General features: G+C 41.4%; 1 protein-coding gene and 1 long non-coding RNA gene across 3 annotated transcripts in view; one reads left to right on the top strand and one right to left on the bottom strand.

Annotated features, from left to right (window-relative positions):
• The window catches only part of LOC118159598 (granulocyte-macrophage colony-stimulating factor receptor subunit alpha-like), a 15,500-nt gene extending 12,845 nt beyond the window's left edge, over positions 1-2,655 (top strand). The window contains exons 11-12 of one of the 2 annotated variants that reach the window (XM_035314261.1): positions 1,144-1,225; positions 2,380-2,655. In XM_035314261.1, the coding sequence (XP_035170152.1) occupies positions 1,144-1,225; positions 2,380-2,451 (154 nt within the window). In that variant the 3' untranslated portion in view covers positions 2,452-2,655. The remainder of the gene's footprint in view (positions 1-1,143; positions 1,226-2,379) is intronic. The other variant, XM_035314202.1, reaches the window with a different exon arrangement.
• Positions 1-6,939, bottom strand: part of LOC118160204 — an 18,635-nt gene extending 11,696 nt beyond the window's left edge. Inside the window, exons 1-2 of the long non-coding RNA XR_004747355.1 lie at positions 6,929-6,939; positions 5,710-5,711 (exon numbers count right to left, since the gene is read on the bottom strand). This is a non-coding gene — a long non-coding RNA (uncharacterized LOC118160204). The remainder of the gene's footprint in view (positions 1-5,709; positions 5,712-6,928) is intronic.
• Between the last annotated feature and the right edge of the window lie 4,685 nt (positions 6,940-11,624).

The following is an 11,624-nucleotide window of genomic DNA, read 5'->3' as shown; positions in this document are numbered from 1 at the left end:
AATAGAATAGAATAGAATAGAATAGAATAGAATAGAATAGAATAGAATAGAATAGAATAGAATAGAATAGAATAGATGAAAGAACAGATGGAAGGGACTCTCAACGATCATCTAATCTAACTGCCTGAACACTTCATGGCTAACTAAAAGTTAAAGCATATTATTAAGGGCTTTACCCAGCTGTCTCTTGAACACTGACAGGTATGGGGCATCAAGTACCTTGCTAGGAAGTCTGTTTCACTATCCTCATGGTAAAGAAATTTTTTCTGACATTCAGTCTGAACCTCCTTTGACGCGGTTCTTTGTGGCATGCACAGAAGATCAGCATGTACCTCTCAATTTCCCCTCCTTGGGAAGCTGTAAAGAGCAATGAGATCGCCTCTCAGTCTCCTTTTCTGGAAACTGGACACATCAGCCTCTCATAGGACATGTCCTCCAGCACTTTTATCAGACTTGTTGTCCTCTCCTGGATGCATTCAAGTGTCTCACTATCGTTTTTATACTGTGGAGACCAGAACTGCACACAGTGTTCAAGGTGAGGCTGCACCAAGTGTAGATTGTCTACCAACATGTAGACAGTCTGCAAAACAAATCTGATATCTTGAAATGTAGTTATTACACACAACAGGCAGATTGTACTTAGCAGTAAAGATTTTGCAACATTCATTAAAATTGTCCTAGCAAGCAAAATGGATCTAAGACCACAAAAACTAAGCAGGTTGTTTCTTGAAATAAACTATGCCAGGGAAAAAGAAAGAAAAAGGATAATCCTTTTTATCATACATTTCATATAGAAATATACAGTAATTCAGAGAAGATACTGTTCTTCCAAGTTGTTTAAATATTTATGTTCACTTTACACTGGTTGCAGTGACTTAAAGAGGAGGATGATAGGAAGTTCCTTTTTCTTTCAAAGAAGAAAATAAATATTAGTGAATCTTTTACCAAAAAAAAAAAATGATATTATTATTAGCTTCCAAATTCTTAGTGTTATCCTTATATATGTTCATTCTGTGCTGTGATGATGTATAGTTTTCATTTCTCTTCTATCCTGGAAGAGTAATATAAGAGTTGGGCACAATGGTTTTGGTACATGCTAGATACTTATTTTTTCCTTTTAACTCCATCCCTTTTGGCCTCCAGGACTCATTATTGGAAAAGAGCATTTCCACAAATCCCAAAGCCAAAAAATCCATTTAATGGACAGCCTGATATAAATCCAGAGGTAGGCTTTCTTTATATTAAATATATGAAATGCATGCTATACTTTACTGAAGGTTGAAAGGTGTTATTTAAAAGGTAAAAGGTAACTTAACACGAAGAATAACTGTTTTCTCTGCCATATTTTGAGAAATTATGAGAGAAAATTAACAGGGAGTTTGCTAAGGGAAATCAAATGCAGTGGCCTACCAGAATCAGAGGGTTTCTCCCGTTCCAGTCTAACAGGTACAGGGACTGATGCTCCCATTGGTAGGTCCAGCCAGCAGCAAGGGCTGTGTATTTTCCCAGTACAAGGCACACACATGCACAAGCACACAGAGGACACTGAGATAGCCAGTCACACAGATCAGCACAGGTGCCTTTACCAGTACCACATTAATGCTGACACCAGTCACATAAACAGGGTCATGGACATCCCAATCCTACTTTTCCTCTCCACCTGAGCAGGGCTGAAGTTTGCCAGTGAGATGTGGAAACACCCTCACTCTGCATTCACAGTCACTACACATTCACAAATCCTTCACATCTGATCTTTGTGCCCAGACTCTGGGTCCTCCCACCAAGTCATCATCTCACCTTGTCCTTCCGGGTGTGGATCTTCCACTGACCCACTATCTCAGCTTTATTAAAGTATGTTAGCAAGTTGCAAACAAGGTGACACAGAGAACAGTTCAAAACAGGATTTTGTAAGATGATAGGGAAGACTGTAATTGTCAGACCAGACAAACATACAGCCCAGGAGTTCACTTGCACCCAGATATCCTTTTTCTTGGCCAGCAGGTTCTCATGTGACATTCAATAGTTTCTTATGGTCTGCTCAATTAGCCAAGTTTCAGGCCAATGTGTCTACTTGCATACCTTTACAAAGTTAATATTTTTGTTCTGATTCTTTAGAAATGATTTGTGTGTTGGAGAAAAAGCACGTTTTCCCTGTCCACTTCCAGGCCAGCCAAAAATCATGTGTCAGCATTACAGAGATGTTGAAATTTCATTTTTTCGACTTTCTAAGGAAAGCTTATTGGCTAAAGAAATAAGAAGTGAATTATTTTTATAAAATATGCAACAAAAGTTGAAATACTGTCAGAATTACACATGAGTAAGTAGAGTTCAACTTATCCATACGTACAAAACTAATGAAAGTTTTTATTTTCCTCTCAGCTGATGGAGTGCAAAATGCAGTCAATAACATCTGAAAATGAACAGATTTTAGTTGCTGAAACAGTAAAATAACAAAGAAAAAATGAGGAACCTGAAAGCTCAGGCAACTGTATGTCCCTGTGGAAATTTGGGAATAATAATGCACAGGCCTTCTTCACTTCCTTTTCTTGGCAAAAACAGTATTACAGCCCATGGCAGTATTACAGCCATTACACTTTACACCTAATTTTTTGAATGCTATTGTATTTCTTTTAATTTTGGCTGACTTTAACTGTTTGTGTAACTGTCCTTATTGTGTATCATCCATTTTGTGAATATGATTTAAATATTTCAGTAAAAAAGTTTCAGTTACATTTCAATTTGTTTAAGGAAAAACAATGTGGTTATATATATTAAATAGAATAAGAGTGAGTTTATTGAGATTAATAAACCTTTTTTTTTTTTTTAAAAAAAAAAAAAAATTCTGGCTGCTGAATACTATTCTTCTAGTCAAGAATATGCCTATTCATACCTGAAGTTTCCTCAGATCTCTTATATAGGCAACTTGAAAATTAAGAATGGGATTGAGCAGTGGTTTGTAATCAACAGAAAGCTCAGAGAACGGGAGCATGTGTAAAATTGGGACTATTCTAGCTTAAGTGTGTTACTTAACATATTAAGAGATCAGCCACCATCAACATGATAGCAGCCCAGAATCTACTATGTAGGTATTCAGCTCTTTCTGTTCTTGCTGCTTACTTACTTTCTCAACACTTTCATTTTTCTTTGTCTACTTCATATTTTAAAATATGGAGTGTGTGACTCAGTTAATTTCTGTGTCCTTTTGTTTGAATAGACACCTTTCCTACTCAGTATTTTTCAGAGTCATGGGGTTAGGGCAAGGTACAAGGAAAATAGCCCAGGCTGTTGAATGCACTGTCTGGCTATGAGCAATGCTTCTACAGGATCAATGCTAAGACATACTGCTTAGTACTAACAACAGCTTTGACAGTGGTATGAAATGCAGCCTTGGCAAGACATGTACGACAGCAAACTGGGAATACTGCCTGATATACTGGAGGGTATTCTTGCTATGCAAAGGGTCCTAGACAGGCTGATGAAATGGGTTGATAGGGACTTCATGAAGTTCAGCGTTTGTTTTGCAAATGTCCCATACCTGGAACAAACTAAACCCATGTATCCTAGAGAATGGCTGACTGGCAGGTGTGCAGAAAAGGCTAGGAGGTCCTGGTGGACAACGAGGCAAACACTAATCAGCAATGTATCCTTGTGGTAATAAAAGCTATCCTATCCATATTGTAGGCTATGCTGGGAGGAATGAACCCAGCAGGTCAAGGGAAGTGATTCCCACTGCTCAGCACTCATGAGCCTGCACATGCAGCTCTGTGTCCAAGTTTCAGCCTCCTACTGCAAAAAAGACATGGGCAAACTAAAGAAGTTCAGCAGAGAGGCACCAAGATGACCGGGGAGAGCTGAAGCACGCACTGTTTCAAGGGAGGCTGAAGGATTTTTTTTTTTCAGTATGGTGAATAGAAACTGTGGCGATCTTTTGCTGTCCTCCACTGAATGCAGAGAAGACAGAGCAGTCTTGTATGGGAGTTGCACAGTATGAGGGTGAGTAGGAACAGCCACAAGTTGTAGCGAGAGAAGTTCCAATTTCACACAAAGTAAAAAACGATTTACAGGTGAGAGTGGTTGGGTGCCCTATGAAACAGGTGTGAAATCTCCATCCTTGGATACAGAATCATAGAACTGTAGAACTGCTAGGGTTGGAAGGGACTTCAAAGATCACCCAGTTCCAACCCCCCTGCCATGGGCAGGGATGCCACCCATTTGATCAGGTTGCCCAGGGCCTCATCCAGCATGGTCTTGAAAACCTCCAGGGATGGGGCATCCACAGCTTCTCTGGGCAACCAGTGCCAGGGCCTCACCACCCTCTGAGTGAAGAATTTCTTCCTAACAGCTAATCTAAATCACACCTCTTTTAGAGTAAAACCATCTGCCCTTGTCCTATTATTGTCTGTGTAAGCAAATAGTTTTATATTTGTTTTAAATAGTTTTATATCTGTTTTATAAACTCCCGTTTAAGTATTGAAAAGCTGCAATGAGGTCACCCCAGAGCATTCTCTTCTTCAAGCTGAACAGCCCCAGCTCTCTCAGACTTTCAAAGGCTGTTCAAAGGTCAGCTGGGCAAGGCCCCAGGCAACTGGATGTAACATTAAAGTTAGCTCTGCTTTAAGTGGGAGGCTGGGCTCAGCCTTTATAAATCTCTGCTGTGAAACAATAGGACCCATCCATACATTTTGAGCAACTGGAAGAGATGGAATAGTAGCGCATACTGGTAAAGCTGCCTGGAGAACAACTGCATAACACATGTTTTTTCCACTGGGAGTAGGGCTTGACTCAGAAGGATCTCCTTGTTTCTTTTCAGTACTGAGATGGAGATTGGAGCCCCTTGGAATGTTTAAAAGGAACCTAAGAATGAGCATTAGAACACACCTTTGAGAGAACATTGTTCTGGGGAATAGGGTTACTGTTTTATGTTGGAGAACGCCTGTAGTTAGTAAGAGACTTAATGTCAGTTTGTCACCACTTCTTTTTCTTTTTTATTCCCTGAGGCACTCTCCAACAAACAAGTAGACTTATGGATAAGGTTAGGACTTGGGGAAGCATATTAGCATAGGAAAAACCAGTACTAGGAAAGATGAGAATCTTGGGTAACGCATACATTTCCTGAGGCAGGAGAATGTAATAATGTCATAATCAATATACCAAATCTGAGATAATATTTTGCAGAAAAGGCCCTGTTTTAGTGGTGCTGAGTAGACTACTGTAATAACCTTCCCAGTATACGCTGGGTTTAGCTGACCATTGCAGCTAGTCTAAGTAAGCCTTAGAAAACTGCTATAATTTCATCCGTTAAATTTCTCCTCCCTTCCTAATGACACAAGACCAGGTTCTGGTAACAATTTCATTAACTCACAAGTGCTTACTCTTTCTGAAGCTACATTGCTGTGTTTCTTCACAGTCTTGCTTTGCTGTATACCTGCACTGACCTGCTCTGATGACCTATAAGAGTAAGTGGTTTCAGAAGAGATTCTGGCCATCCAGTGGTATCTCCCGTTACTGAGGACAGATTGAGTCAGCCATACCCAGATAATTCACACAAAAATATTTGGAAAATAATTTAAACCTCTCAGGTCAGGCATTTTAAGACTGAACAACAACAACAAAAAATCTTTGGGAATTTATCCTGTGGCAACAGCAATGAACAGAGACATAAAGGCCATACTATACCAGAGCAAAATGTCCAATCAGCCAGCCAAGCACTTCTGCATGTTGATTTTTCTTAACCATGTATACAACCTTATGTTTACATACATAGTATTTCATCTGCCAGTTTATCATCCAGTCACTCACAGCTGTCAGTTTATTGCACTTCCCCAAAGTCATCTTTCTTTTCTATTATACCAAACTACTTATAACTACTTATCCATGTGAGGATCTTCTTCTTATCTCAGTGCAGCTTAGGCTTTTCTCATGATGTAATGATGCAGTGCTGATTTGTTTCTCTAAGTTCTTTGACTGGCACTTCATTTTCAGCATGGTCTTCCTTCACATGCTTCTTAAAGAAAGGTTCCAGCACAAAAGAAAAGTTCCAACATCCCTGGGGGCCTCTGCAATGTCAATTACTCACTGAGACTTTCTGCTGCCCCTTTACCTCCTTTAATAAATCTTTAAATATACCTTGATCATCTGTTTGTCCAGTTATTTCTGGCAAGCTTTCTTTTTTGAGAAATGATTTATTACTAGATTGCTTTTATTCCTTTTACAGGGTTTTCTGTAATAAAAATAAGTAAATAAATAAATAAATAAATAAATAAGTGTTTTGGCCTGACTTACTGTGCTGTAATATTTATCCTGTCAGGATTCACTTGCTTTCCTATTTTTCTTCTGTGGATAAAGCTCCAGCACCTAGACAGATGCCTTCTTATTTTCTACATCATCTCCCACCCTGTTACCTTGCTAAGCCAGGATGAGGGAGCTTTATGTTTCTAAATAGGCAAAAAGAACCCAAATATTTGATCTATTTGCATTATCAATGGGGCCCAAATAAGACATTTCAATGTTTGATTTAGCTGTGTGGGAAGATACCAGAGTAGTCCTAGCTGTGTCTTTATCACACACTGCATTAGTGTCTCCACATATGGTGCTCAGAAACCATCTGACTGCTTTTGTAGAAGTAAAGAATATTATGTAACAGTTGTATTGAATAACAGTACCACCCATGCTTGACAAAATACTATTTTCTACATCCTCTACGAAGTGTGGTAATGAGCAAATGTAAGCCCCTGTAACAGAAAAGTAGTCAGTAGAGACTGTGAGATTGGCACAGAAGACAAGAGGCAAATATCCTCACCTTCTGTTGGCATCTCTTTATCTCTTGGAGGAGACCAGGAGCATAACAACAAATTGGTTTACAGGTATAACTTAATTTCTGATCTCCTTGCTTTGGGATGGAAGCATATTCCAGCTAGCAAACCAGAACTTGGTCAGTTAACAGCAGAGCACAGACAGGGCTTCCGATTTCAGTTAAAATCTAGTTCCATGCAAGTCTCATTCTGGATCTGGAGTTATACCAAACTAATATCAAAAATATACCAAAGTGTCATCTGACTCCCCAGTTTGGATGGCTGTCCACTGAGCCATCCACCTGTTCCAATCTGAGGATGTAATGTTGGAAACTCACCATGATTTCAAAGGTGGTCTTCAGGTTCAAAGAGAAAATGGACAGGAATTTTGCCCCCATAACAGAAATAGCCTTTGAGTATTTTCATTCACATCAACAATAACCACAGAACCATAGAACAGCATGAGTTGGAAAGGACTTCAAAGGTCACCCAGTTCCAACCCCCCTGCCATGGGCAGGGACACCTCCCACCAGACCAGGTTGCCCAAAGCCCCATCCAGCCTGGCCTTGAACACCTCCAGGGATGGGGCATCCACAGCTTCTCTGGGCAGCCTGTGCCAGTGCCTCACCGCCCTCAGAGTGAAAAATTTCCTCCTAACAGGTAATCTAAATCTCCCCTCTTTTAGTTTAAAACCATCCCCCCTTGTCCTGCCTGAGCAAAAAGTTGTTCTCCATCTTTTTTATAAACCGCCTTGAAGTACTGAAAAGTCATAATGAGGTCACCCCAGAGCCTTCTCTTCTGTAGGCTGAACAGCCCCAGCTCTTTCAGCCTTTCTTCACAGGAGAGGTGCTCCAGCCCTCTGATAGTCTTTGTGGCTCTCCTCTGGACCCATTCTAACAAATCAACATCTTTCTTTTGTGCTGGGGGCCCCAGACCTGGATGCAGGACTCCAAGTGGGGCCTCACAAGGTCAGAGCAGAGGGGGACAGTCACCTCCCTCGCCCTGCTGGACACTCCTCTGGTGATGCAGCCCAGGATGCAGTTGACCTTCTGGGCTGCAAAACTTTAATCTTTAAACTTCTAAACTTTTAACTTTATCCTGTAAGTTGCCCCACTGGTTTTTATAGCTTATATCTCACTGCTCTTTTTGGTCTTGGAGATTCATATTTTGGGTATCTTACTATGATGATACTATAATGATACTACAAACTGAATAAATTATAATATAATTTTGATTATCAGACTATATATTCCCAGGACTGCTTTCTCACACTAAGGCCAATTGCCGTGAAATTTTGCTAGATACATTTTATTAAATGCTTATAAATAAGGTGGATACATGAAAACTGCCATTAGAAATTAGCCCTGATCTGAGATAACCCCTGGACTATGCCCAGGATTTGTTCAGGACATTGCTTGCAAGTCTTGGCCAAGTCAATGCTTGGAATGGTTGTTCCTGGATGCTTTCCAGTGCTGGGGAGTCTTCCAGCTACCAGCTTAGGCAGGGGCTATCCCCTACACTGTCCAACTCATACAGTAGCTAGATGCAAACAGCTCTTGGTACACTCACTGCCTTTGACAAAGTTAATGATTGCCTTTTGGTCAAAGACTTAGCTGGGAATCTTTTTTATTTTATTTTATTTTATTTTTATTTTTTTTTCTCAGAAGATTAGAACAACAGGGCCAATTTATTAATGAGACTGAGTTCATGCTGGACACACATGCAAAACAACTTTGTGTTTCTTTCAGTACACAGCAGTGGCCAGAGTTGAAATGCTCAGTCACATACTAAAAGACTGATGGGGTTGTACTAGACTGTAGTAGCTTATAAAACCTTTAATGATATCTTTCCTCTTGTGCAAAATTGCCAGAGTGATGCATATGTCTGACTGTAATCTGACTGTAATAGCCATGAGGCATAAAGCATACATTGGCTTGCTATCGGGAAGGGAATAAGAAAGCAATAATAAAGACAGTACCAATACACTCAGGAGATGGTATTGTTAAATTGGTCTGGTTAAATAGATGCTAAGCAAAATACTTACTTGTTTCCTGTTTTCTCCTTGTAAGGAATAGCATATTTTAGCTTATTCAGGAAAGGAGCTTAGGAAAAGCAGGCAAGTCACTTAAGACAGCATTCTCTAAGCAGAAAAAAGAGCCATCCTGATACTCAAGGAAACAAGAAAATGTACCAGGAGACCAGCTTGTTAAAAAAAGTGGTACAAGGAGAAAAGGAACAACAAAGCAACGAGTGAGGGTTTAAGGAAGGGATTAAATGAGAAAACTCAAACATACATGCCCATTACCTGGACAAGCTTGAGAAGTGGGCCCATGTGAACCTCATGAGGTTCAACAAGTCCAAGTGCAAGGTGCTGCACCTGGGTCGGGGCAATCCCAGACATGAGCACAGAATGGGAGAAGAACTCATTGAGAGCAGCCCTGCAGAGAAAGACTTGGGGGTTCTGGTGGACAAAAAACTCAACAGGAGCCGGCAGTGCACAATTGCAGTCCAGAAGACCAACTGCATCCTGGGCTGCATCAACAGAGGAGTGGCCAGCAGGGTGAGGGAGGTGATTGTGGCCCTCTGCTCTGCCCTTGTGAGGCCCCACCTGGAGTCCTGTGTCCAGGTCTGGGGCCCCCAGCACAAGAAAGATGTTGATCTGTTCGAGCAGGTCCAGAGGAGGGCCACAAAGATGATCAGAGGCCTGGAGCACCTCTGCTATGAAGATAGACTGACAGAGCTGGGGATTTTCAGCCTATAGAAGAGAAGGCTCTGGGGTGACCTCATTGCAGCCTTTCGGTACTTAAAGGGGACTTATGAAAGAGATGGACAGCCACTCTGCTCAATCAGATAATGACAGGACAAGGGGGAATGGTTTAAAACTAAAAGAGGAGAGATCTAGATTAGAGATTAGGAGGAAATGATTCACTCAGAGGGTGGTGAGGCACTGGAACAGGTTGCCTAGAAAAGCTGTGGATGTCCCATCTCTGGAGATGTTGAAGACCAGGTTGGATGAGGCCCTGGGCCACGTGATCTAGTGGGTGGCATCCATGTCCATGGCAGGGGGGTTGGAACTGAATGATCTCTGAGGTCCCTCAAACAACAACCAAAGCCATTCTGCGATTCTACGAGACCCAAAGAACTTTACTCAAGAGAGCTGATAACTGCCAAACCCATTCTCTATCATCTTCAAAAGGCTGAGGAGACCAGAGAGGTCTTTGACGACTGAAGAAAGGCAAGTGTTGCCCCGTCTTCAAAAAAAAGATCAAAAGGTTGTCTCACAGAACTTCAGGCCTGTCAGCATAGGAAAGTCATGGAGTAAGTCCTTGTGGAACACATTTCTGGGCATATCAAGAAAAAGATCACTGGGAGTAGTCAGGATGGTTTTACCAAGAACAAATGTTTGTGACAACTGGAGTACCAGTTCTATCCTGGAACCTGTCCGGTTTGACATCTTTATCAATGACCTCGAGGAGGTCTCATTGTCTTTGTAGATGACACCAGATTGGGGTGACCAATTCATTTGCTCAAGATGTTGCTGCCATCCACAAGGACCCACACAGGCTGAAGGAATGTTAAAAACCTGAATTTATCCATTACTCAACCAAATTTAAGGTGTCCAGAAGAGGAAAAGGTACTATATATATTTATTTTTTTAGAGTAGCTTTTTCAAAATAAACATTGTGTGGAAAAATTTGCTGTGCATTTCTTAAAACTCTATGCATTACACTGGCCCTTGTTAGCTTGTTACAAAACAACTTCATACCACGTTGGGCAACTTATTGAATGATATGGAAACAATTGTTCCCTCTACTCCTTACTTATGAAAGATTGGTAACGTTTCCAAACTTTCATTAGCCTAGTGGTTTTTGTTGTTGTTTTTTCTCTCCTCAGGGCTTCACCTAATGCTGCAAAGCTAATGCTAAACCAATCTATTATTAGTAGCAGATTTTTCAGACCATGCAAATTGAATGTCTCTCTTTCATCTATGATAAACAATTAATGAATTGGCTAGCTACACCTGCATCAACATTGTGGAACACAACCTGTGAGAGGTTTCAGCAGAACACCCTACACCTGTGAACTGAGAGCTCTGGTGATGGGACTCTCTTCACCACTAGCTACCAGCCTCCAGCTAGACTCTGCACCACTGAGCACAACCCTCTGAGCTCTGCCATCCAGCCAATTGCCAATCCACTTCATCCACTCATCTATCCCACACTTCCTTGCCTATGAGGTTGTTATGGGAGACAGTGTCAAAAGCCTTGCTGAAGTCAAGGTAGAATACATTCATCTCTCTCCCTTTACTCAGCTAGTCATAGCAGGCTATCAGATTGGTTAAACATGACTTCCCCTGGTGAATCCATGCTGACTACTCCTGATCGCCTTCATATCCTCCATATGCTTGGAGATGACCTCCAGGATGAGCTGTTCCATTACCTTTTACAGGGATGGAGGTAAGGCTGACTGGTCTGTAGTTGCCTGGGTCCTCCTTGCCCTTGTTGAAGACTGGCATGACACTGGCTTTCTTCCAGTCATCAGCCCCCCCTCCTGTTCTCCATGACCTTTCAAAGATGATGGAGACCAAGGGAAAGTCCTCCTTTCTCTGGACTTCCTCTCTTGACTCCAGGGTCTGAGATTCTGAAGAGCTGGTCTTAGCAGTAAAGACTGAAGCAAAAAAGGCATTCAGCAACTCTGCCTTCACCGTATCCTTTGTCAGCAGGGCACCTGCCCCATTCAGCTGTGGGATGACATTTTCCCTATCCTTCCTTTTTCTACTGATGTATTTGAAGAACCTCATCTCCTCTGGGGAGAACTGGAGAAGTCTCTGCC

The sequence above is a fragment of the Oxyura jamaicensis genome, chromosome 1 (genome assembly GCF_011077185.1).
Source record: "Oxyura jamaicensis isolate SHBP4307 breed ruddy duck chromosome 1, BPBGC_Ojam_1.0, whole genome shotgun sequence".
Lineage (NCBI taxonomy): Eukaryota > Metazoa > Chordata > Aves > Anseriformes > Anatidae > Oxyura > Oxyura jamaicensis.
This window is presented reverse-complemented; position numbering and strand designations above follow the sequence as displayed.